Source organism: Anabrus simplex, chromosome 1, assembly GCF_040414725.1.
Source record: "Anabrus simplex isolate iqAnaSimp1 chromosome 1, ASM4041472v1, whole genome shotgun sequence".
Classification (NCBI taxonomy): Eukaryota; Metazoa; Arthropoda; class Insecta; order Orthoptera; family Tettigoniidae; genus Anabrus; species Anabrus simplex.
This window is the reverse complement of record NC_090265.1, coordinates 1,137,589,627-1,137,617,186: the sequence shown is the minus strand read 5'-3', so window position 1 is coordinate 1,137,617,186 and position 27,560 is coordinate 1,137,589,627. Positions and strand designations below refer to the sequence as shown.

The following is a 27,560-nucleotide window of genomic DNA, read 5'->3' as shown; positions in this document are numbered from 1 at the left end:
TGACAAGCAAACTTCTAATATTGACGACCCTGATATGATATGGTACAATAAATATTCAGATCAGCGAAGAAAGCAACAATCTCGATTTATATTTACCTAGAGAGAAGTAACCAAAGATTTAGACTTACCTAGAGAGAAGTAACAAATGAGGAGAGGAAAGTGCAAATTTAAAACCAAACAGGCATGCAGAGAATCAAGAATTTTCAGATCAGTGTACTAAAAAAAAATCTGTAGGAATGTAGGTGAACACAATGTAACAGTTAATCAGGATGCAATTCATAGGTAGAAACTAATTAGGTTAGGATCCCAGTAGTAGTTCACCAAGACTGAAAGACCATCTGCCATGCAAACATACAACTAACCCAGATAAAGAACACCACAGAGTAACACATCCGTTTCATTTTAAAGTTGGTGGAGAGCATTGTACACATCACAGGGACCGCTTCAAAAAAACAAAACTCTACAAGTTTTAAAAGATACTTCTCTTGACTGTTTTGGATTAAGGTGCTCGATATTTTCCCCAAGCTACATCCATTTTTTTAGAGGTATGTTGTAGTGTTCTAAGAGTTACATATCATGTTTTGACATACTGAAAGCTTGTAAGTTCTAATGCTTTTATTTTGCTTTACACTACAGTGTTGAAAGTAATCCCTCCTATCTTTTATCCTGAAATTGGCACTGCATTAGATGGCACTAGACGTCTCAAGTTTCACCGTATCAAGTGTCAATATAACATATCCCATAAATCTCTTTCTGTTTTGCTATTTGTTATACATTGGTGATGATGGGGCAGGAGGGGACTAGGACTGGGAAGGAAGCGACTAAGATGATTGTGACAAAAACTTACCAATTATATGTACTGGAATTATGAATTTACCTATTCCGGACAAATATTTCAGGTTCCCTATGTACATCAATATCTACATCATAAGCGGTATGTTCTGAGCTGTCATTGGAGAGATGTCAAGGAATAACATTAGTAGGTGAATAAGCTTGAATTGAGCTTTTAAAGGTAGGAATTATCATAACTCCTCGTCCCCATCATCATCATCATCATCATCATCATCATCATCATCATCTCCTGCTCCAGTTTCCCGGGTGTGATGATCATAAATATGAACATAAAGTTGGAATACATGAGGACAAATTGGGCAGAAATTGATTTATAGGTAAAGGAATTAGAGACTGGATTACTGCATTTACTCACATATTAGACCCTTTTTCTCCCACATTTACAGCAAAAAAATGTAAAGGGGGGTCCAATATGCAATAACCTCAAATTTTGTGCAGTGAATACATGACTTCTAGGCTAGAAAGAACTATAAATTGTACATGTAAACATACTACACTGTTCTTTAACAAAATTATGAATGTATTTGAGTTATACTGGCTATTTTTGTTGGGAGGAATTACTTCTAAATGTAAAAAGTCAATAAATGGTGAACACGACTTTTAGGCCAACTTATAAAGTAAATATAACTGTTTTAGTTAATCATACCGAGCTCGATAGCTGCAGTCGCTTAAGTGCGGCCAGTATCCAGTATTTGGGAGATAGTGGGTTCGAACCCCACTATCGGCAGCCCTGAAGATGGCTTTCTGTGGTTTCCCATTTTCACACCAGGCAAATGCTGGGGCTATACCTTAATTAAGGCCACGGACGCTTCCTTCCCACTCCTAGCCCTTTCCTGTCCCATCGTCGCCATAAGACCTGTCTGTGTCTGTGCGACGTAAAGCAAAAAAATCAGTTACTCATATCACGTCATTCGTTTCATATAATTAATTCCTCTGATGAGGTCAATGCCAGGAAAGGCATACGGTCATAAAATCTTGCTACGAAGATTCGTCCCACTTCTTACTCGACCCCGTATAGAAATGGGATAAGGGTATCATATTATCATATTATGAAATATTGATACAGTATAACTCAATGGCCAGTCATTTGTCTCTGTCATTGAGCAGTAGGCCTACCACACAGTAAACCTGATCAATGCTTTTATTTTAATTGTCTTGCGTTGCTAACTTCCCTGCTACTGGCGTGTCGTCATTCCAAGTGACATCGTCTTCACTGCCATCTCGTCAGCCACGCACTGCAATCGAGACCGAGAGCATTCGAGGTACCGTCTTTTTGAACCTTTTAAAAAATTGTTTCATTCCATCATCTTCATTTCCTGTTTCCAGCTTCCCAGGTCGGGTTGTGAATCAAGGACCTCCATCACTGCCTGTCTCTCCACCACTCTTTTCCTTTTTTAAGTACATCTTCTGGTTTTCCTCCCCTCTTCTCTTTGCACTTTCACACTGAATCCCTTTTGGGGCCTTCCTCATGGTCTCTTTCCTGTTAACTTCTCTGAAAAAACTTTTTTTAGCAGTCTTTCTTCTCCCATTCTCATCACATGCCCATACCACTTTAGCTTTGTTGTTTCTATCCTGTTCTGAAGTTTCAAGATTCCTGCCCTTTTCCGTATCTCTCCATTTCTAAATCTATCCTTACTGGTCTTGCCCTCGATACCTCTTACAAATTTCATCTCCGTTCCTTGTATTCTACTCTCCTCTCGTTTTCTTGTAGTCCATGATCCAGCTGCATAAGTTAGTATGGGTTCATAATAGGTTGAATATAATACTTTCTTACATTTTTCAGGACACCTTGGTTCCACAAAATACCCCTTACACTCTGGTAGAAGCTGTTTGCTTCTTGTATTCTTTTCCCCAATTTCCTTGGTTATCTTTCCATCTTCTCTGATCACACTTCTCAAGTACTTGAAACTTTTAAACATGTTCAGAATTTCATCATTCAGTTTTATTAATCTTCCTTCCTTATTACTACTGTTTTACTTTTCTCTGGGCTTACTTTCAACCCAAATTTTTTCTGTCTCTTGATTCCATAAATCTACTTGATTTTGCAGTTCCGTTTCATCCTCACCCCATATCACTATATCATCTGCAATCTGCAAACAACACGGCTTTCCCGACTATAAAAAAAATGTGTAAAGCTATTCCCAAATGGTTTCTGGAGATGGTCTCACATATTCCAAGCTGGTGTATGTGTAGCAGAAGCCACTCCTTCTGAAAAAAGCTGTGTTCCCGAAAGCGTGCCAAACCACCAGCTGATAACTGGTTATGTTACGAGTCGTAGTTCAGAATGTAATACATAGTGACTGGAAGCAGTTTTTTGATAACTGTGGCTGTTGAAAGCCAGACCTTTATTTTTAAGTACATTTCCTGCTCGTTCTCTACATTGATCAAATCAGGATTTTCCTAACCAGCTGTAAAGGAGATAAGAGAGACTGCATTGTTTAGGTTAGGTATGCTATCGCCTGAATAGTGTCAAAAGTTTCACAACGGAAAAATTAAAGATAAATAACAGGGAAGTACGCAGCATTTATGGATATGTACAGGTATGGTGGTGGTATTGCTGTTTGAGTTATCAGTCCATAGACTGGTTTGATGCGGCTCCCCATGTCACCCTATCCTGTGCTAACCTTTTCATTTCTATGTAACTACTGCATCCTACATCTACTCTAATATGCTTGTCATATTCAAACCTTGGTCTACCCCTAGTGTTCTTACCACCTACACTTCCTTCAGAAACCAATTGCACAAGTTCTGGGTGTCTTAAGATGTGTCCTATCATTCTATCTCTTCTTCTTGTCAAATTTAGCCAAATCAATCTCCTCTCACCAATTTGATTTAGTATCTCTTCATTCGTGATTCGATCTATCCATCTCACCTTCTTCTGTAACACCACATTTCAAAAGCTTCTATTCTCTTTCTTTCTGAGCTAGTTATCGTCAACGTTTCACTTCCATACAATGCCACGCTCCACACGAAAGTCTCCAAAAACATCTTTCTAATTCCTATATCAATGTTTGAAGTGAGCAAATTTCTTTTCCTAAGAAAGCTCTTCCTTGCTTTTGCTAGTCTGCATTTTATGTCCTCCTTACTTCTGCCATTGTCAGTTATTTTACTACCCAAGTAACAATATTCCTCTACTCCCTTTAAGACTTCATTTCCTAATCCAACATTTCCTGCATCACCTGCCTTCATTCAACTGAACTCCATTACTTCTGTTTTGGACTTATTTATTTTCATTTTGTACTCCTTACCCAAGACTTCGTCCATACCATTCAGCAGCTTCTCAAGATCTTCTGCAGTCTCAGATAAAACAATATCATCGGCAAATCTCAAGGTTTTGATTTTTCTTCTCCTTGGATTGTGATTCCCTTTCCAAATTCCTCTCTGATTTCCTTTACTGCCTGTTCTATGTAAACATTGAAAAGGAGGGGGGACAAACTGCAGCCTTGCCTCACTCCTTTCTGGATTGCTGCTTCTTTATCAAAGCTCTCGATTCTTATGACTGCAGTTTGATTTTTATACAGATTGTAGATAATTCTTCGTTCTTGGTATCTGATCCCAAACAACTTCAAAATTTCAAAATAGCTTGGTCCAATCAACATTATCGAATGCCTTTTCTAGATCTACGAATGCCATGTACGTGGGCTTATCCTTCTTGATTCGATCCTCTAAGATCAGACGTAAAGTCAGGATTGCTTCACGTGTTCCTACATATCTTCTGAAGCCAAACTGATCTTCTTCCAACTCAGCTTCAACTTGTTTTTCCATTCTTCTGTAAATAATAAGTGTTAAAATTTTGCAGGCATGAGATACTAAACTAATGGTGTGGTAGTTTTCACACCTGTCAGCACCGGCTTTCTTGGGAATAGGTATAACAACATTCTGCTGAAAATCGGATGGGACTTCTGCTGTCTCATACATCTTACACACTAAATGGAATAACCTTGCCATGCTGCTTTCTCCTAAGGCAGTCAGTAATTCAGAAGGAATGTCATCAATTCCAGGTGCCTTGTTCCTATTTAGGTCTCTCACAGCTCTGTCAAACTCTGACCTCAAAATCGGGTCTCCCATTTCAACAGCATCAACAGTCTCTCCTTTTTTTTGCTAGGGGCTTTACGTCGCACCGACACAGATAGGTCTTATGGCGACGATGTGATGGGAAAGGCCTAGGAGTTGGAAGGAAGCGGCCGTGGCCTTAATTAAGGTACAGCCCCAGCATTTGCCTGGTGTGAAAATGGGAAACCACGGAAAACCATCTTCAGGGCTGCCGATAGTGGGATTCGAACCTACTATCTCCCGGATGCAAGCTCACAGCTGCGCGCCCCTACGCGCACGGCCAACTCGCCCGGTAGTCTCTTCTTGTTCCAGAACCAAATTATCTACATCTTTACCTTGATACAACTGTTGTATATGTTCTTGCCATCTTTCTTTGTCTTCTTTCCCTAGAATTGGCTTTCCATCTGAGCTCTTAATATTCATACACCTAGATTTCCTTTCTCCAAAGGTTTCCTTGATTTTCCTGTATGCAGCATCTACCTTTCCCAGGACCATACAACCTTCGACATCCTTGCACTTCTCCTTCAGCCATTCTTCCTTAGCTACCTTGCACTTTCTATCCACTTCATTCTTTAATCGTCTGTATTCTTTTCTGCCCTCTTCATTTCTAGTATTCTTGCATTTTCGTCGTTCATCAATCAGGTCTAGTATCTCCTGAGTTATCCACTGATTCTTAGTTGATCTTTCCTTCCTTCCTAACATCTCTTCAGCAGCCCTACTGACTTCCTTTTTCATGACTATCCACTCTTCCTCTATTGTGTTTCCTTCAGCCTTATCATTTAGCCCTCGTGCCACATGTTCCTCGAAACAATCCCTCACACTCTTTTCTTTCAACTTGTCTAGATCCAGTCTTTTTCGCATTCTTTCCTTTCTTCAATTTCTTCAACTTCAGATGGCATTTCATGACCAACAAGTTGTGGTCAGAGTCCACGTCTGCTCCTGGGAAAGTTTTGCAATCCAACACCTGGTTTTTGAATCTCTGCCTAATCATAATGAAGTCTATTTGATACCTTCCAGTGTCTCCAGGTCTCGTCCATGTATACAGCCATCGTTTGTGGTGTTTGAACCAAGTATTGGCAAGGAATAAATTATGATCAGTGCAGAATTCAACCAGCCGACTTCCTCTTTCCTTCCTTTGTCCCAATCCAAATTCTCCTACTGTATTACCTTCTCCTCCTTGGCCTACCACTGCATTCCAGTCTCCCGTCACAATTAGATTCTCGTCACCTTTTTCCATACTGTATTAAATCTTCTATCTCTTCGTATATTGTTTTGATTTCCTCATCATCCGCTGAACTAGTAGGCATATAGACCTGCACTATTGTGGTGGGCATTGGTTTGGTGCCTATCTTGACGACAATAATTCTTTCACTACACTGGTCGAAGTAGCTTACCCGCTGCCCTATTCTCTTATTCATTATTAAACCAACTCCTGCAATTCCCCTGTTTGATTTCGTGTCGATAATTCAGTAGTCGCCTGACCAGAAATCCTGTTCTTCCTGCCAACATACTTCACTTATACCAACTACATCTAACTTTAATCTATCCATCTCCCTGTTCAGATTCTCTAACCTACCACAACGATTGAAACTTCTAAAATTCCGCGCTCCGACTCGCAGAATGTCAGTATCCATCTTCCTGATGATCGCCCCCTCTCGTGTAGTCCCCACCCAAAGATCCAAATGGGGGAGTAGTTTACCTCCGGAATATTTTACCCGGGAGGAAGCCATCATCAGTACATCATTCATACAGAGAGAGCTGCATGTCCTCGGGAGTTAGTTACGGTTGTAGTTTGCCGTTGCTTTCAGCCATGTAGCAGTATCAACACAGCTAAGCCATGTGAGTATTATTACAAGGCCATATCAGTCAATCATCTAGACTGCCACCCTTGCAACTTCTGAAAGGCCTTCCATGAATCATTTGTTAGTCTGGTCTCGCAACGGATACCCATCCAATATGGTTGCACCTGTGGCTCAGCTATCTGCGTCATTGGGAACGCAAGCCTCCCCACCGCGGCAAGGTCACATGGTTCATAGAGGAGGGGTATGGTGGTAATGTGTTTTATTATCATAATGTTTAATTTCGTACGTTCGTTATCTCCCATTTTTTATTAAAGCATATCCTAGTTTGTTTTGTTTGACGTCTCCAAAAATCGTTGAAAGTGGGGACATAAAGAAATCAATATTATTACTATTCATTAGGTACATTGGCGAGTAAAAGAATTGTGATTGGATTGTTTTTATCATGTTTTAGACCTACTTCTCTCTCTCAAAAAAAAAAAAAAAAACCTATATTGGCCCGAGTTACGAGATATAAAACAATCGCTTTGTGAATGATCTCGCATGCCTATATTAATAGGCCCAGCAACAACCGTGAATACTTCTTAACTAAAGTAAACTCATTTCCTCATACCGAGGTGGTGCAGCTCTCTCTCTTTTTTTTTTTTTTAAGACAAGCCCAAAGTATAAGGGAGCTGCATGTACCATTTTTACCACAAATTAACCTTTCTGCAATTTGTAAATCTCTGGCAATACAGTACTGGGAATCAAACTCAGGCTCCCGAGAACGGCAGCTAACTGTGCTAACCCTCACACTGGTGGACATTCTTAACTACAAAACACAGACATATACATGACTTGATACGTGCTTGCAATGCGCAGGTCGGACACGAAACTATTCATCTATTTGTGCGACGTCATCAGAGCTGCAGTAGGCCTATGCTGCAGAGGCAGACATTTCTTAACGACGAAACACAGATGTACCGTAGGACTTCAACGCGTTTTCATTGCGTAAAAAAAAAAAAAGTGATAGGGAATCTGCCACTTAGGCAACAGCCCTAAATGCAAATCAATGATGGTTGATTTTGTTTGAATAAATTCATAATTTCTTCAAATCTCTCTACAACACCTGATATACAGGTATTTCAAGAGACATATCATCTTATATTTTGATAAATTTTTTGTGACCACATGGCATACCTGCCAACTTTTAGAAACCAAAAATAAGATTTTTAATTCTTGGATTTCACCACATATATACACACACACCACGGTCTAGGTGAAAAAAGGTCAGAATAAAAGGCATATATGTCTGTTACAATGCGAACTGGCCATTAAATTTAAAACCTTGAACTAAGAAAACAAAAACGGTTACAAGAAAACGCACCTAGTCATTCTCATGTATGACACATACAAATAATAATATTTATGTCACACTGACACGTAACAAAGAACATATTACCGCATTTCCTCGTGTAATTAACGCACTTTGACGAAAAATACGAGTGAAAACTTCAGATGCGTAAATTATTCAAGGAATTCAGATATTTAAAAATTCATTTACAATTCATTTATATTTAAAAGATACATCAAATATAATATAAAAACAACTGGTTCAACTCTTTTGCGGTTATCGTCATTTGGCGTAAAATTCCGGCGTGAGATTTTTTAAGTTAAATAAGTGCACATCAGGTAAGTCAGACACGTGGGTTTGAAGTAGCGACACTGAAAATATTCTTCCCGCTATGAGCTGACAATACGGCCTGAAGTGAAATAAACATGAAGTAATAAAAGTCCAATTCATGTAATGTCATAACAATGACATACCGACAAAAAAAGAAAACTGTCCAACACGAGAAGGGCCGGGCATTGCAGGAGGGACCCTGCTAGATTACCTCAAACTGTTTGTATCCAATATTGTATGAGTGACATATCCATCCACCCTTTTTTTTCTTGAATAAGAATGTGGATCACTTGCAGAAATTTTTCTTCAGGCATTGTTTTTTGTTTTTGAACAATGTAAGGTGCAAGCTTTCTGCCATCAGCTGTTACAGCGAGCATTGCAGTACATCGTTATTTATCGCTTTTGGTAGCGCATACGATAACACTGTATGTTCTTTTCTTAGAGATTGTTCGACTTTGTGGCATATGGAAAATGATTGGCGTCTGACCTGCAGTTCGTATTTGGGAGATCAAAAATTCTTTCACTTTACGCTTCTCAATCACAAAGCGATGAAAATGGTTGAAATAATTCGTCATCTTTTTTGGCATAATGTTGTTGTTCGTCAAAGAGAAAGTCCATTTCTCTTCATACTTAATCAAGCCTTGGCTAACCTTCAAATCCGAGACACTGATCCTACGTTCAGCGGCTATTTCTCATTCTTTAAAATACAGCATTTTGTGAGAAACGGCTTATCCAACATTGCGTTACAAAATTGTATATTTAAGCAGATCCTCCTCTATTTGCAGAAACTTTCCGCTTTTTGGTCCACACGTTGCATTTGGACACTGAATACTTGCTACCTGCTGCCCTATTCCCATATGTTTCAACGTAACTGATCACCACGAGTTTGTATGATGCAGTATTACTCGAATACTCTGACTAACAAACAACAATACTCATAAAATATGTTTGTATCAAATTGGAATAGAGAGTCACTAGTCACTTCTAGGCTGATTCTCTCATTGAACTAATGCAGTGGGATTTCCTGCCGGCTAATAACAGCATGTTGCCCTGTATTTGGAATACCCGCTTTCGCAATAGGAAACCTGATACTTGAGTAGTTGACATCTTTATTTCGGAACGCATCCGGAGTTGTGTGATGGATGTTCAAAGTTGTGGGTGCGTCAAATACGAGAACATTTCTTTGTCTCCACTTTGGACCCAAAATATTGGGATGCGTAAATTATGCAAGGGCATTAATTATGCGAGAAAATATGGTAGTTTCCTTTATCAGACAGTAAAATGTATGACAATTTATAGGTATCTCTAAACACTTAGAGATAACGTTTGTTATATTTTTTGGCCATAACGAGAAGAGAAAATACCAGAAACTGTCACAGAAACAACCTCCTTAAAAACATTCAACTCATTGAAATTATGCACTTAAATATGCAAAACTACTACATACAAAACAATTCAATATGTCTCAAATTATCAATACATGACTTTGACAGAGGAAGGAAAGCATAGAAACGCAAGAAAAAACACAACCTACAACTCCGACGAAACTGCGCACAGAAGCGATGTCAACGGGGTGCGAACAACACAATAACAAACTGATTCTTTCGTCCAGATTAACTGAGTCGCTAGCGTGCATTAGCCTCTCTTGCTTGCAGGACGATTGCCGTCCTGAACCCCCAGCTGTATAAAGCGCACATGCTGCTGCGGTGAGAGGGAAACACGATACACGAAGGCGAAGGACAAAACACTCGCAAAATAAAACATCAAATAAATACGCTTGAAAATGAGGTTTTGTAAATTACAGAAGCACATAAGAATTTATCCTTTAAACTAGGGGAAAAGTATTGGCCGTACTGGAGGTTATATTGGTCAAAAATAGGAAGAAGTAAAAATAAATTGGAAAATCGGAAGAAGAGTTAAAAAACGGAAAGTTTCTGGTAAATCGGAAGGGTTGGCAGGTATGACATGGATATTCTGTAGGTATAACTACACTGCACAATACAGTGACTTTTCCCTCCCTCTTGAGCTACCCATATCACTGAAAGCAAATTGTAAATTGCACAGTGATACTCGAAAATCTGAAATGCACAATTTATTCTTATCCACTGTAACATTCCTCTGTTAGCATTACATTTAGTTTAATCCTAGAACTGCTTCAGATTTCTCTGTCAAATGCTGCAGTAATTTTCCACAATGTACAGAATAAAAGAAGAGTTTCTAAATCCATACCATAATCATAACTTAACCTTATCATACATTAATATAAAGCTGAAAAACTGATCTACTGTATATTATTTTGATAAAAATAAAGTCAATGTCATTATTTCAAATTAATCATGAAAACTATTTTATAATGTATTAAATTTTTTTTTGACTTTCCCCCCCCAATAAAATACAATATTTGCACATGAAACTACCAGCAAAGTTCAAGGTGTCTTTTTCATTACTCAACAACCAGTTTTCAACTATTTCTGTTCAATTTCAGTTAGTAACAGAAAAAAACACATCGTAAAATAGCGTTAAGCAATGGTTTCTGTCTCCACTAAATAAATAGCCTTATTAATAAAATTAGACATAAATCTAAATCCAGTCTCATTAGAGAATCCAAACCACAACAAAAGTACACCACTTTTACTTATAACAATAACAGCATTGATCATATTACTAATCCGTTAAAAAATATAACATTAATGTAGCATTTATTTATGTGATGTTTTTTATTTTATAACAATTTTGCTTTATTTTGCAATGACACAGATGGGATAGGAAAAGGATAGGAGTGGGAAAGAAGCAACTGTGGCCATAATTAAGGTACAGCCCCAGCATTTGCCTGGTGTAAAAATGGGAAACCATGGAAAGCCATCTTTAGGGCTGCCGATAATGGGGTTCGAATCCACTATCACCCAGATGCAAGATCACAGCTGCGCGCCTCTAACCGCACGGCCAACTCGCCCGGTCATGTAACATTAAGACCTACTAACAACAATTCTCGTCTGCTCCATTATTCTAATTCCATATAAACACATCCAATACATTTGGATGTTCATAGACTAAAATGCCCTGACTGTAAAATCACCTATGTATGCCAAACTGGGAGGATTTTAATGTACGCTATCTCAAACATGTCAATGCCTTCAAACATAGTAAGTCTTACGCTATGGGTCAGCATGGCAAAGATTTCAACCATATTCAAGGAGATTTACATATACCGTATTTACGCGAATAATACCCGGAAATATTTTTTTAAATTGAGGCACGAAATTGGGGTGCGTGTTTTATTTGAGTCAATGTTGGCATTTTTTTTTTCAAAATCAGCCTTTCTAAAGTTAGAGTGCGGGGATTATTTGGTGGCCGGGATTATTCGCGTAAATACAGCAGTCGACAAATATTACAATAAGAAATTCAATAAATATCACACTAGTAATCATTCATACAAATTCCCCCACCCCTCTCTTCCCACTCCTTCTCCCCCTACCACTCCCTCCCATTGCCTTGAGCCTAAACCTCCACCAAGCTCTCACAACACTACGAACTGTAAACTGCTGTGCTTTCACTGGAGCATTAAGGGGTAAGCTTATTACCGTATTTCACAGCATAATCGTCACCACCGCGTAATCGTCGCATCCTTTATTTTCAATACAAAAATTGGACTTTTAAACATTTAATTGCATAATCGCCACACGTCCTAATTTTGCTCACCAATCTGGTTAAAAGGTAAATAGAACTGCAATGTAAGTTGCACATGAATGCGCAATTTAAATACGTGTATGGTTTATGGGCAATTTGGCAACAGAGTCACATTTGCGAGTTGTTGCACAATGTATAAATAAATAATACCGGCATATGTACGACACATGGCTTACCGGTAGGCTATCGGCAGTTTGACAACGTGGTCGCGAGACAGTGTACAATTTATTCACCACCTACATATTATGAGTTCTCATATGAAATACGTAAGGCTGTAAGTTATCGCTTATCGGCAACGTCGCCAGGAAATACTGGTACCAACACACACTTGTCTTCTAGTAGACAAGAGGTCTGATAGAATTCAGCGTTATTACAACCACCAGCCCCCCGGCGCAACAGTCGCGAAGGACCTTGGCCTAGCAAGCGACCGCTGCTCAGCCCGGAGGCCTGCAGATTACAAGGTGTCGTGTGGTCAACACGATGAAGCCTCACGGCCGTTATTCTTGGCTCTCTAGACCAGGGCCGCCATCTCACCATCAGATAGCTCCTCAATTGTAATCACGTAGGTGGAGAGGACCTCGAACCAGCCCTCAGATTCAGGTAAAATTCCTTGACCCGGCCGTGAATTGAACCTTGGGCCTCCGTGTAAGAGGCAGGCACGCTACCCCTACATCATGGGGCCGGCTCCTGCCTTATTGCGCACGAAGTGAAATCCAAGACGATAACACAGATTTCCACGGAATTATTCAGCTCACGGTCAGCTGAATTATTTACTATGTCTCAGTTGTCATCACTAGACTCTTACCTTACTACTACGTCATAAGTGTCCGGGCATGGGATGAAAACTTTTACCGAAGCAGTCAAGATAATTATTATCCAATGGTATTAAAGTTTTATTTTATGAACTAGCAGTCAAGATAATTATTATCCAATGGTATTAAAGTTTTATTTTATGAACTCATCAGTAATGTAATGTAATGTAAAATCATCAATAACTGGGAAGAAATATTAACCTAATTACCATATGTTTAAAAGAAATTGAAAAAATGAATGTTTGTTACCGATGTCTCGGAACACTGTCAACTACAGTAGACCTACACTGCGCTAGCTAGAGCGATGTATGAAGACGTCCGTGCTCCGGTTTGCGAGCTTTGCGCAAGCGCACTAGCGTGTCGCAACCAATGAGCTCAACTGATAAATTGCTGCATGCTTCTTTGCTGCCTAACAGTACTGGCTGCTCTGGAATGGACAGATCAGAGATGCACTTATTTATTTGTGACTGACGTGATTACTGTAGACATGTGTGCGTGAGAATTTAAGTTTTTAATTTGTGTTTGGAGTGTTTGTAGAAATAATTTGTTTTAATAGTGAACAATTACGGAAAGTCACTTATATTGCAAAACATTAACGTGTGAAGCATTTATAAGCGATTATGGGTAAATATATAAACTATTCTGCGGGCATCAAACTAAGCGTAATTGCCTTCGCTGAACAGCATGGGAACAGAGCTGCAAAAAGAAAAGATTGTGAATTTTCACCGATTTGTCATACGTTTGCGCAAGGAAACTTCGTACTTGCTTTCTCAAATCGGTAATGCCGATCAGACTCCAATCCTTTTTAATATGCCTCGCAACACCACTATTGCGCTAAAAGGATCACAGAGTATATTAATGAAAACCAGCGGTAGTGAGAAGTTGCAATGCACGGCAATGCTAGCCATTACAGCTGACGGAAGAAAGTTGTCGCCTTACATCATTTTCAAGAGGAAAACTATGCCAAAGAATATAGTTTCCCTGTAGAATTCATGTATGAGTGCAACCAAAGGGTTGGATGGACGTAGAACTCATGCTGGACTGGGTTAAAACTGTGTGGGATACAAGACCTGGTGCACTACTAAAACAACCAGCTCTGATTGTTTTAGATAGTTTCCGAGGTTACCTCGTGAACGAAGTGAAGCAACTTCTCAATAAAAATAAGACACGACAGATAGTAATTCCTGGTGGCCTAACATGTGCTTTGCAGCCACTAGACGTATGTATTAATAAACCATTTAAAGATCACTTACGTCGATTTTACAACAAGTGGATGTTGAGTGGCAATCAGCAATTGATGCCCGCTGGAAATATCAGGCGCCCACCCTTGGACTTGTTATGCTAGTGGGTGATGAAGAGTTGGGATCTTATACCACCTGAACAAGTCTGCAAGAGCTTCAAAAGGACTGGGATTTCGAATGCACTAGATGGATCCGAGGATGACGCAGTGTGGCAGAGAGACGAAAAATCTGATACTGGTATTAACAGCGGCGAGGACGACGCATCAGATACCGAAACCTGCGATAGCGACACAGAAGATTTGGAAGAAATTGTGTACCAGTAAGTCCGTATTTCACAAAAAAAGCGATAATTTTTTGCAAGTGTAATATTTTAACTTTAATACTCAAATTAATGTATTGATTAGATGGAATAAAAACTCCTACTCTTGTAAATAAAGTAAAAAACTACTATCACACAGATGTACGACTGCACTGATGAACAAATTATCATGATAAATCTTGTCTTAAAAAGTGGCAACAATAATGCCCTTGATAGAATTGAGAAAATTTTTTTTAAAAACATATGGATGATGAAGAAAAGGAAGAAACAGAGGTTGATGTAACAATGAAGTGAGACAGAAGATTCAGATGGATTTTGCAGATTTCTAAAAGGTCAGTGCACCGTTCAAAAGTTTTTACAGCATTTTAAAATTATGGTGCTGTATTTCTTTTACTTTCAATTTTGTTTTTTGTGTTTTTTCTCCGGAAAAATATGTTAAATTTTTGGGGAGAGTCTTATACACTGCAAAACTAAATTAAATTTTTCTCAATAAATATAAAAAAAAAAAATTCAGTCTGTACAAGCACACATCACACCATCTACGTGCACACAAATAATACTGAAGTATACAACAAGCGTGACATAGCACCATGACACAATTTAAAAAAAAACATTGTACACAATAGAAAAATAGTTTAGTTTACAAAAAGGAAATTTGTTAATGAACATGCTGGACTCAAAGCATAAACACACACCTGCAAGCTGAGAGCAATAGCAAGTTCTACCATAGTCTCATCATCTGCATCAGGAGGAATATCCAACAGTGGGGGGAAGCCTCCTGGAGCACCCAGCAGTGCTTCAATAGGATTTACGTTTACTGACACACCACTGGCTACAGCTCCTAAAACAATGAAAACACGATTTTAAAAAGGGAAAAAAAAAAAGGACACTTTTCTATCATCTGGAAGTAGTCAGCATTGAATATAATGAATGATATAAAATAAGACATTTAAAAAATAAGAAGATTCACAAACCCCAACTCCTATCTTTTCCTCAACAATATTTCCATTCACACAATTATAACAGTGAGAACAACTTGCTCCAAAAATACCAGTAAAAATATTCTTGAAGTGTTATACAATACATACGCACATGAAAGACCAAAAATACTATGAGAAACGGATAAATCCCCTACGATAACTTATAAAAACTCTATTTAAAAGTGATACATGAAAATTATATTTCTTTCTTGTTTCAACAATCAAAGTGACTCAGAGCTCTTTTCATCTTCTCTTTACCAAAATGTATGGCAGAAACCAAAGATTTTGAAGTTTGGTATGAGTCACTGCAGGTAGACCAGCACAAGGAAGATGGGGAACAGCAAAGTGTTTCAGAGGGGGTGAGGTGTGCGTGTTTTATAATCTTTTCACTCCCGAGTTTTGATGACGAGGTGAACCCTCTGGTTCTATTTTATTTTTTTTATTTTTTTGAAGAAGCACTTTATAGATAAATACTTATTGATAATATTAATGAGATGCATATCGACCCCTTAGCCTCGCTGCCTAATAAGGGATTGGGGATGGGGTGAGATGATATTTTGCACCATGTTTCTACGCCCGGATGCCCTTCCTGATGGCACCCTCACTTAAGAAGACAATGAAGATGAAATAAATGGTGAATGAAAGCTGGGCAAGGAAGTTAAAGGAATCGGCTATGTCTTATGAATAGGAACTGTCCCGGCATTTGCTTGGGAGTGAAAAAGGGAAACCACAGGAAATCATTTTTAGGACAGCCGAAGGTGGGGTTCGAAACCATTCACCTCTCCAATGTAGAACTTGGCTCCATAGCTATAGAATGTTAACACACACAGCTACTCCACTTGGTGATGGTATTATGGAAATATGAATGGTAGTGAGCAAGATGATGTGTAAATATCGTGAGGAGGAAGAAGAAAGAATTCTGCAATTTCTTCTTGATAGTGGTGATGAAGATATCTCAGAATTATCTGATAGTAGTTTTAGCAGTGATGGTGCGTCTGAGAATTGTGACTCTGTTCATGAAAACAATAGTGAGGATGAAGATAACTCTGTACATAACCTCACCATGATGAACAATTGGAACTGAAATTTGACCAGTAATGTTCCGAAAGGCAATGTAGGTAAGTAAAAGGGTACAAGAAATTGTACTTCTTGCTGGAAGTGACTCGTAGCATTCTAGCTACATGCATGACATGCTAAGGTGAGGAAACACAGAAGGAGCTTCTCATCATTCCGAGTCAACATTGCACAGCAAATTCTGAAAGATGTCACCCTTCCCGATTATGCCACTAAAGGATGTTCATCTCAGATAGCACACCAGTGATACTATAAGAAAGGTGTCGGTGCGACGTAAAGCCAATAGCAAAAAAAAAAAAAAAAAAAAAAAAAAAAAGCAGCAGCATTCCAAGCTACATTTTTCAAGAAAATAATTGCATGATAATGGGATAATCGTTAACACTCTGTCTGGCACTTTCTTATATTCAATATCGTCCTCTATGTATTCCTCATCTTCCTTATACTTCAAGACGCCATGAGAGCTACACGTTAGAGGGAAAAGTGCTTCATGCCGACGAAGTCGAAATAACATCAAATCGCTTTAAAAATACGCAAAATGGAGTGGTGTATCTGCTGGACAGAACTTCTTTGAGCAATTTCCACAGAAATTCAATGCAAGGCACTATATCCCGCTCATATATGAGATTGGTGAAGTATAGACACTTCACCAAAACATATGTACGGATTTGGTGGATGAGGCATGGTGGGTCTGGCACTGGATGGATTAAGGGAAGAAAGAAAAGGACGAGGAGGAGGAGATTTGTTTAAGAGGGCTATAGGGAGGTACATTCAGGGAAACAGGGTGGACTAGGGAGTGGTGGTGATAGTGCAGCGAGCTGAAAGTCAAGTAAAGATGACAAGGTTATTGGTGTTAAACTGAACAAGTACTGTATGGAAAGGAATAGAATTAAGTACTTTAATAGGTATACATTTGCCAGATGTTGTAATGGAAGTTGAATCACAGCTCAGAATTACATTATAGATGCAGAAACTTTTCTCTGGAACAGGAGTTTTTAACATACAGAAAGGACAGATTCAAGAGGAGGGGAGTATTCATACTGGTGAAAGCAGAATTTGTAAGCTGTAAAAAATAAAAGAATGAGGAATACAAAATTCTAGGTGTAAGGCTAATCTCAAAATATATTGGCAAATTGATGTATTTTTGGCTGTACAGACCTGGAAGGGGAGACTCTGATGCAGAATTATTTGACAAGATAATCAGCCATGTGGGAAATGGCGTAGAAAGGAAAACGATTGTAGCAGGTGATGTCAATTTGCCAATTGTTAACTCGGAAGGTAATGCCAATGACAGAAATTATGGCCAATAAAGTGCAGGCAAGTTAATCTGGGAAGGACACACGAATCAGAAAGTGATGGAACAAATTAGAGAGAAAAATATTCAAGAGGCGGTACTGTTAAAACCTAATGAGCTCTATAACGAAACTGAGTTGATAGGTGGTATAAGTGATCAAAAAGTCCTTTTGTTGAAGTTACAAATAAATGCGACAGAAAGGAAGGTTTATAATTTTCATGTTTTGTACTGATGACAATATTAGAAAGGATGGTTGTGAAAGTACGACTATTAGGCCCGTGGGGGGTTTTCTTACCTGTTCCCATATCGGGCGAGTCCCAGGTGGCCGATAGGCGGGGCGCTCCGGACTTGTCTGGAGGGTCTGAGGGAAAATACCCCCTTGCGGATCAAAAACAGGTATTGCCAGAAAATGTCTTGAGGCATTGTGATTGTTACTAGCCCAAGTCAAGGCTTGGAAGTGGAGGCTTCGCCCACACATGCTAGAGAGGTATCCATGGGTCCTCCACGGTAGTTCAGGTGAAGTTGGGCTGGTGATTGAGGTGAAGGCTCAATGCGGTGTGCTGGAACCAAAACATCACTTTGCTCTACGTAGCCTGAACATGCCGCGGGTTGGGAAAGGGCGATCCCAACCTGGGGGGAAGTCACGGCTGTGAACTCAGTCATGATAATGCCAAGTGGAGACCACGTGAGTAGGCCTACTGAAGGGGGAACCTGGCTAGGTTCAGGCCAGGGACGGACCGTTGGATGGACAAATGAGGGGTGTGGTCTCAAATACGGAGAGCTTGAGTTGCAGGAGGACAATGTCTGGCTGTATGCCTTACCACGGATGGTGAGAATGACGCTCAGGACCCTAGAAGGGGCAAAAACTCTATGATTGATTGAAATAGGGATGCTTATAAAGAACCAATTTCAAAAACTTTGACATCAAGGGAAGCCATGGAAGCTCCAGTAGAGCAGATCCGGGAGCAAGCCCAAGATGGAAAAATTGAGACAGAAGTCCCAATTGGACAGGCTGTTGCAGACAACAAACAAGAAATGGCATCAGAAGTTCGAGTAGAGCAGACTGCTACCACAAGCAAACCAGAAACGTCCGTAGACAGAACTGAAGATTTCTGCATTGAAAATCAACAGATTTCATATCGAAGATCACCTCCCAACAGTGCATATTACAAGGAAAGGAAGAGAGCGAGGAAGGAAGCCAAAATAGCGGCTGGAAATTGGACAGAGAAGAAGCCAAGGAACAGGGATTGGCGAGAGGCTATCCCTCAGACAACGCCATAAAGGCCAAGGTCGGGGAATAGTACGACATCAAGTTCGGCTACAAAAGCGCCTGCCAAGAAACAGAAAGAAGAGATGATCATGTCCCTTTCGGAAAGACTAACTTCAATCAACGTAGCAATAATACCTAAAACCTTTCCAGACGGGAAACTGAAGGAGAAAGACGTGTAGAAACTTTCATCTGCTCAGATAGCGCAAATGAAACCGCTGTCGGACGGATGCCTTCCAGGCTTCCTCAAGTCTCCAAGGGTGGAAAGTGGAGCAATGGCTGAAGGCATGAAGAAAATAAATGTGCTTGAGTTTCAAAATAAGATGTTTTTCACTGCTCTGCATTTCGTGTTAAAGAATAAATCCCGTAGAAATAGGGTCGTCATAGGGTAGTTACGATGTCATTTATTATTTAATTCAGATGGAATATTTAGGTAACAGCACATAGAGATTTAAAGATTTAATATTATTTACAATGCTTCAATTAAAGGTAGGAATTTTCAGGTCACTGTAATGTCACAATTCTGATAGTCGTCACTTCGACTCTCGACCAGGTCAATGGACTTGGTATTTCCTGAAGGTTATTATTGATGGATGAATTTATTTTGTTGGCATATGCGAATGGTTTTATTGTACATTTTGGCAATGCGAATTCTGATTTGTGGTTGTAATGTTTTGATTGATGGATTTTATTTCAGGTGGTTGTCATGTTTTGAACCAGAGGTTTTGCCCTACTAGAGTAGACTCAGTGTAGATATAAGCTTTTGGTGGGGACTTTGTGTTAGTTGTAGGGCCCTTCACTACAAGTTTGTTTTCTTATTTAGTGTAAAATATAAACAGCGAATTATGTAATGTTTTTACAGCTACTTATGTAATGTTTTTAGTGTCAGATTTTTTTAGTAAGTGTAGTTTTTGTGAAATTGTTTTCCATCCCAATTCATTAGCTTTTCTGAGTAGGGCGTACAAGTATTACATTTTACCAGGGCTGTTTACCGCAGTCGTATTGTATCAGCTGTTCTCGCGGCAGTAGCGTAGCGTGCTGGAAACAGAAGTAAGATGACACTTATCTGTTTTGCGAAACGTCAATTTAGAAGTAAAGCCGTGTGGAGTATAGACAATGAATTAAAGGTTACATTCGGCCATGTGCAACTGTGACAAATGACTTTGGCCATCATTTTGAAAAGAAAAGCTTTGACCAAGTCGAAACTCGAAGGTGCAATTTCAACATTCGTGACCTCTGCGTGCGTAACGATACGAATGCCAGTCCACTTTCTGAAAGATGTTATTTTCTTCATTAGAAAGGAATTTTACTTTTTCCATATCCATACTTAGGCTATCACAAGACAAATATGCACCACATAAGTCAATTTCACGTGATTATTTTCGTAATCCAGATATAGGCTACCGTACCACGTGTAAAAACTTCATTGTACCACTCAACACAAAATAAATTTCTAACTTCTGAATGCAAGGAACTAATCTCATTTTGTTCTGTACTGAAGATAACAATAAGTAAAAATTTTTCAAGAATTCTTTCCTTTCAGACACAACCGGAACAAGTGGATCCAGCTGACATCTGACTGGACAAGTAAGTTCGTCCACTTTTATGGGGTATAACACCTTCATCTTTACAATTATTATGTGGGCTCTACATTCATTATTCTAAATTCTTGTTTTTCTCTTATTCAGTTACAGATAATACTCATAAATCCTCCCAAAGGTTGAACAATGCACCAACGGGAACATTAATCCGACAAGAATGGCACAAAATTCCAGGAAACATTTTATCACCTGAGCACCTGACTAATGAATGATATTAACAATATGTTCCATCATACACATTTTAACCTATAAAATCTTACCATCCAACCATGCATCTTTCTAAAGGAATATTCAAACCCAACAAGATCGGCATTATACCACGGTTCCGGTTTGGTAACAGTATACTTACGACATAGGTGATCATAACCACCTTTGAACGAACACAACTGTATAAACCTTCAACCTATTGTTTCATCCATACAGTTGGAGAAGTTCCAATTTATGCTGTGGTCAATTTCTAGTCAATGTGAACACATTTGCATAAACTTTCATCCATACAGTAGGAGAAGTTCCAATTTACGCTTTGGACAATTTCTAGTCATTGTAAGATAATTTTAATTGCTTGCTTGTCACAAATTCTGGGTTTTAATTAATGTACACATAATAAACTATGTAAATATCACCTAAAGCACAACTTTTTGTAAATTTTTTTAGCATTAGACCATTATATTTAGTTTTAGGTAGTAATGTTTAATAGGTTTAAAGACTCGACTTTAAGATTATTATTAGGCTGAAGATGCTCAAAAGTAGGGCAAAACATGGTAATTCATGTAGGATTTAATCACTACAGAATATAATTGTATTGAATAGGTGGACACAGTAAATTTTATTCTTGAAAGAATTTGACTTATTCTGAATGGAATGCAAAATTCAAGCATAAATAGACTAGCTGTTTATACAGCTAACCGGCAAACAAAATTGAACATTCCTGAGGCTAACAGCTTGCTCCCCGAACGTGCAACTTATTCTGTGAAGTTCAGGAATTTAAAGCCTTTTCCCATAATCACGCAACTGTGGCGACGGATATTACCCGAGCTGGAAATCACGTTTGTTTCACATGGGATGACCAATAACATTTTCAGGGCAGGAAAAATGTGATCGTACTAAGCGGTAATAGTGAAAATTCGTGATGCGATAAGCAAGGTATTTTTATATAGATTTAATATGATGAGAAACGGGACTTTGAATTTGCAACATGCTAAGCGGGAAAACGTGTTAATGAGGAATGCACTAATGAGGTTTCACTGTAAATACGTACGCTACATAACGTGGTCGATGGCAGTTGTTAACTTGTTAGAAATAAAGGCTAAGTAAAAGATCGCTTAAATTTAATACTGTTCCATGAAATTAAGTAGGAATGTGATACACCTCAAGATATAGGCAGAGCGCATCACTGATTTTACAGATTAGATTATATTTTCTCGCATCTGGTTAAATATCAGTAAGATTATTCCTATGTAAATTTATAGAGAGAAGGTTATCACTTTCCTACTGGCGCTTGTAATATGTTTTCATCGTACACACAACTCTCGATTTACTGTAATCGGATCAATCGCATTGCGGCTTAACCACAAAGTAAGTTGACAACAATATTCGTCAGTGATTCGATTGTGACCATAACGACCAAGGCTACAAAGAGCTGACAGATTAAGAGATTGTTAACGAAGTAAAGGGCAGGGAGGGAGTGGGAAGTGAAAGTGATGGGGAGGGGGAAACAGCTGCTTGCTCTGCAGAAGCAGAACAAAGAGTTGCGCAAGGGGCTACTTTGGCAAATGTCAAGTCATTGCCGGAGTACATCGAGAGCCTGGATGATGCTCTCATCACCGAAAAAGTTGTTTTGAGAAACTTGAGAAGAGAAATAAAGATAAGTGTTTCTCGGCACAAAAGCAGAAAACCATGCCTGATTATTTTCAGAAACAGTAAAGTTAGGTAGTATGAATATTTTTCTTTGCCTTATTAGTTTCAACGAAAAGTGCTGTTTATTTTTCCATTTATTAACTGTGCTAAGTGCTATTTTTACTGCAACGTATTGGGTAAGTTAACGAAAGACAATACAGTAGAATCATTCATCATCATTTTAACTGTACTTTCAGTACGCCTGTTCTATTTTAAACTTTTTGTGGGTTAACCGCGATTTTTCTTATCTGGGAAGCCTTAACCCTACATTATACTGGTTAATAGAGAGTTGAGTGTACATACGCGGTCAAGTTAGGGTAGGTGACACTGTTTTAATAAGAAAACTGAAGCGTCTGACACAAAATGCAACCTTCGGTATAGTTTTCTCGGTATGTGCACTTGCAAGCTTTCTCGTCGACATTCTAATGCGATGTCTAAAGAGTCTATTTGCAATACCCATCGACTGCTGTTCTGTAAAGAAAACCAGAAATGAAAGAGGAGAACATGTTTTCATAACAAATACATAAATAACGTGCTCGAAAGCAGTTGTTAACTCGTTAGAAATAACAGCTAAGTAAAAGATCGCTTACTTTTAGTACTCTACACTGAAATTATGTAAGAATGCGATACACCTCAAGATATAGCAGAGCACATCACTAAATTCAGAGGTTAGTTTTTATTTTCTCACGTCTGGTTAAATTTTGGAGAAGCTATTCCCATGTAAATTTATAGCAAGAATGTTATTTCTCTACCGGCGTTTCGAATAAGTTTTCATGGTCCATTTACTACCGTTAAGTTAGGCGATGCTCTTTGAATAAGAAAAATGAAACATTTGCCACAACAAAATGCAATCGATCATCGTACAGTATAGTTTTCTTGCTTATGTATACTTGCGAGCACTCTCGTCGACATTCGAAAGCGATGTCGGAATCTGTTAGTAATACCCGTCGACTACTGTTCTCTAAAAGAAAATTGAAAATGAAAGATAACATGTTTTCATAACAAATGTGTCAATAACGTGGCCGACAGCATTTATTAACTCTTAGAAATAAAGGCAGAAATATACAATCATTTAATTTTAATGTTATATACTGAAATTAAGTAAGAATGTGATACACCTCAAGATATGGCAAAGTGCATCACTGATTTCAGAGGATAGTTTGATATTCTCTCACATCCAGTAAAATTTTGGAAAGGCGAATTAGCGAGGAGGTTAAAATTTCTCTACATGTGCTTGAAATATATTTTCATGATACATACATGGTTAATTAGGTGATGCTGTTTGAAGAAAACAAACGTTTGCCATAGAGGCCTCTGGGGTGATTATATACATATAGTATTTTTTTTTTTGCAGAAAGAAATTAAACCCAAAACTTCACACAGTACCAGGTTTTCAAAAATAACAAACGAGTAAGCCGTAGTATGGATATTATCTCGAAAACGGAAGTTTTGAACAAACTGATAGTCGTTTTATACCAATTTTAATGTGTACAAGGTTTTACGAAATTTTACGAAAAAACGGATATAACGACAATCCGTTATACATTTTTCGCCGTTATGAATTCTCGCTATAACGGACTTCTACTGTATGTGCAATATGACAAGGCACTCTTGTGCCCGACTCAGAAGGAAATAAAAATTTTCTGAATGAATTGGGCTAATTTGTATAGCAGGCTGGGTCTGTAATTAATGATCAGGCGAATGGGGACATCATAAATACCGGTAAATATTTATTGCAGCTAATAGCCAAAAGAGAGACTGATACAGACAAGGTAAAAACGAATATAGAATACATTGTAAGTGCTAGCAGGCTAGTCGTTACAACAGAAAGACGTCAGGATTCAAGTCTATGTGTACAGTGCGTCGCATGATACCTTTCACAACATTTGCCGCAGCGTTCGCAAACACATTCTGCGTCTGGTTGGTGATACTTCTTCAACCTGCACAGCTTATGATGGAAGCCATGTACGGCAAAGCGTGTGACCGTGTGTCTTAGTTCGTAATTTCCCCGCTTCCAATCGCTGCAGGTCATTGCGTCAGTGATGTAAAAATTCCACCAGATATCTCCCTTCTTTGCTTGCAGGTTCTGCACGAGTTGCACGTGTTGAAACGGGAATGCCCTGCGAGTATTCACGTTCATACATTTCTTGAGAGGAACTCCCTAACACCCGGCTGTATGCATTCAAAACGAGCGCCGAACGCGCAGGTATTGTGGGAGACAACATGCAAGCTCGCGCTGCTCCAGAGTGCCAGTCAAGGCCAAGTGACGTCGCACCGAAAGTTCTCTCCTGTTCCACGACATTTCATCATGAACGGAATGTAATATAATTTCGAGGATGTCACCTTGTAGGCCTGAACAATAAATGCTGCTAACCGAAATTTCACATAAATCGGCAGAAGGATGGCCGAGATACAAATTTTTCAAGACATGGCCACGCCGTCCGACCTTCGGCAATAAAAGGCAGTCGCTAGTCTTGAGTAAAGCAGTGTGGAGTATGGGGTGAGTGCGTGTGTCACTCAGTGTGTGTATGCAAGCAAGCACATCGCTATACGGTTCGTCACTCTGTCCGGATGGGTACTTGCGTTCGAAAGTGTTAGTGTTGAAAGCCTTCTCCGTGAACTTGGACTTTGCGCGTGAACGAAAGCTTCATTTTGTTTCTATCAGTCTGTAGAGCTGTGCATTTGTATTTCGTTTGTGGACTGTGAATTTAAAGAGACTGTACGTTTGAAACTGCTGTAGTTGTTTCCTCTACCATGTTAAGCTACCTCGTAGAATTGTGTCCTAGCGACTGAGCAGTTCTTTTACAAATAGTGTTACGTTATTTTATAAAGAACAGTGCCTACATTTTTTTCCTCCCTCAAAGACTGTGTCTATTGCTCCGCGTGAAAAGTGTTAATATTTCCTAGCATAAACTGTGCCAACCTTCACTTCATTCGAAGACTATGTCAAATCCCCTCATGAAACTGTCAAAAATTGCGCCTCAGTGATGACCTCGTCTCTGAAAAATTACGACGTAACAGGACTTGGACTGTCAAACTATTTCTTTATATTTTCGTTGAAGCTCTAATTTTTTTTCAACGAGAATGTGTGTGCTGTACTTATGTATACAGTGCAAAGACTGTATCCAAGGAATTTATTTTTTTGAGATTGAGCGAAGTGTTTAATCATTGCATCTCGGAAGGTTCCAGATCGCTTTCATTGTTTATTTCAAGTATGATAGTGTCTATTGTGACTTTGATTTCATCTTCGAAAGTGCATCAACACTATTACTGGGGAAACTATTCAAAAGTGCTTCGCCTTAATTCGCAGTGCGGTAGAAAAATGTCGCACCAGATCCCCTTGGCATTCTGTGCGGGAGTTCTTCACTTCTCCGCTCCTTAACAACTGTTTCACGCTGCACGATCTGCCTCAGGTTCGAGTCGTCGTCAACGTCCAGTGCTGAGACAACACCAACGACGCGGAACGACGCTGACACCTACGACAAAGGACGATGCCGACGTCGCAGAATAACGTCTCCTCCGCACCTTCAAGGGCAATCGCACAATACATCTGTAAAAGGTTATATAATTCCTTTGCTTATCTCTTGAATAAACAGCAAATTCCCCATTAATCATAAATGTATTACACTACTCTTCTCTCATACTCTCTAAGCATGGGCCGTACATGCCTTGACGTCATCCATGCTCTCGGAACAATTGAAGTACGGGCTTCCTGTTTCAGTATGCTGGTGTTGACTGTAGCGGCAGGTGGAGGCGGAGCTCTTCCATGTAATATAATTCACGTGTTAGTTTGTAAACTAGTCTTGATGGCATGTATTTTGAGACACACAGAACCTTCTTCAAGAAAGTCGCCTTTAGATTTTCTAGCTTTTCCAGGTGTTTCAGCGTGAGGCGTGTCCAGATATTCTCTAATCCGTATGTTACGACAGGTGTAACCTTGAGATGAAAGAGTTCCAATGCTGTTTTGATGGAGAGTTTTCTCAGCTGTCTGATGTCATTCATGGCCCTCGTAGCAGCGCCGATCCTATCGTTAACGTGGAGCGTAAAGACGTTGCCAGTTGTCCGGAGTGTCACGCCCAAGTACTTGAAGTTAGAGACGACCTCCAGGAGTTTTCTGTGTGTATGAAAAACTGCTGGTTTACCTGCTTTTCTGAAAGTCATTGACACAGTCTTGTCTTCATTCAGGGTGAGCTTGTTTTCTTCCGCCCATTCCAGTAGCAGATCAAATGCAGATTGCAGCTTCTTTTCCGAACTCGAGGCCAACACAATATCATCAGCGTACATATATAGAATTACTTCCTTCGAGACTACCTGTGTGATATCTGCAGTCGCGATGATGAACGGTAGTGGGCTTAGAGGGTCCCCTTGGAATACACCGGTTGTTTGTTCTATTGGGATTGATGTTGTGATTCCATCGCTTATCTCTATGTAATTTGATGCCAGGATGTTCGCGATAAGCCGTTTTGTATAGCTGTTTCTTCTCATTTGTTTTCCTAACTTCTCTATGATGATTCTCCTACTGAGCGTGTCGAAAGCCTTGGAGAAGTCTATAAATATGGCATGTAATTTTCCTTTTGGGACTGTCAGGGCTATCTCGATATCACTTAGAAGGCATTGGATGGCCTGTGTTGTAGATCTTCCTTTTCTGAAGCCAAATTGCTCCTCCGGGAGCTTGGGGTCGATTTCTCTGTTGAGGCGTTGACATAAGAGTTTTGTTAGAATTTTGAATAGCGCGCATTCTAGGGCGATGCCTCGATAGGAGTTTGGGTCCTCGGTGCTTCCCTTTCCTTTATACAACAGTTTTACTGTGGACCTTCTCCAGCTATGGGGAATATTTCCTAGCCTGAGACATTCATTCAGGAGGGAAGTTATTGCTTCCTTCAACACTGGGAGAGCGATTTTAAGGTGCTCATTACATATATTGTCTGGGCCACACGCTTTATTGTTTTTTGAACAGAGGATAGCGGACTCTACTTCCTCAATTGTGAATATCTCCATGTCGAAGTCAGAGTCCCCCTCCATCTT

The 27,560-nt window shown here is 39.3% G+C and overlaps 1 protein-coding gene across 1 annotated transcript in view; it reads right to left on the bottom strand.

Moving 5' to 3' along the window:
- Positions 1 to 27,560, bottom strand: part of poe (E3 ubiquitin-protein ligase-like protein poe) — a 797,274-nt gene that overhangs the window by 280,772 nt on the left and 488,942 nt on the right. The window contains exon 48 of the mRNA XM_067137373.2: positions 15,122 to 15,267. Within this exon, the coding sequence (XP_066993474.2) occupies positions 15,122 to 15,267 (146 nt within the window). The remainder of the gene's footprint in view (positions 1 to 15,121; positions 15,268 to 27,560) is intronic.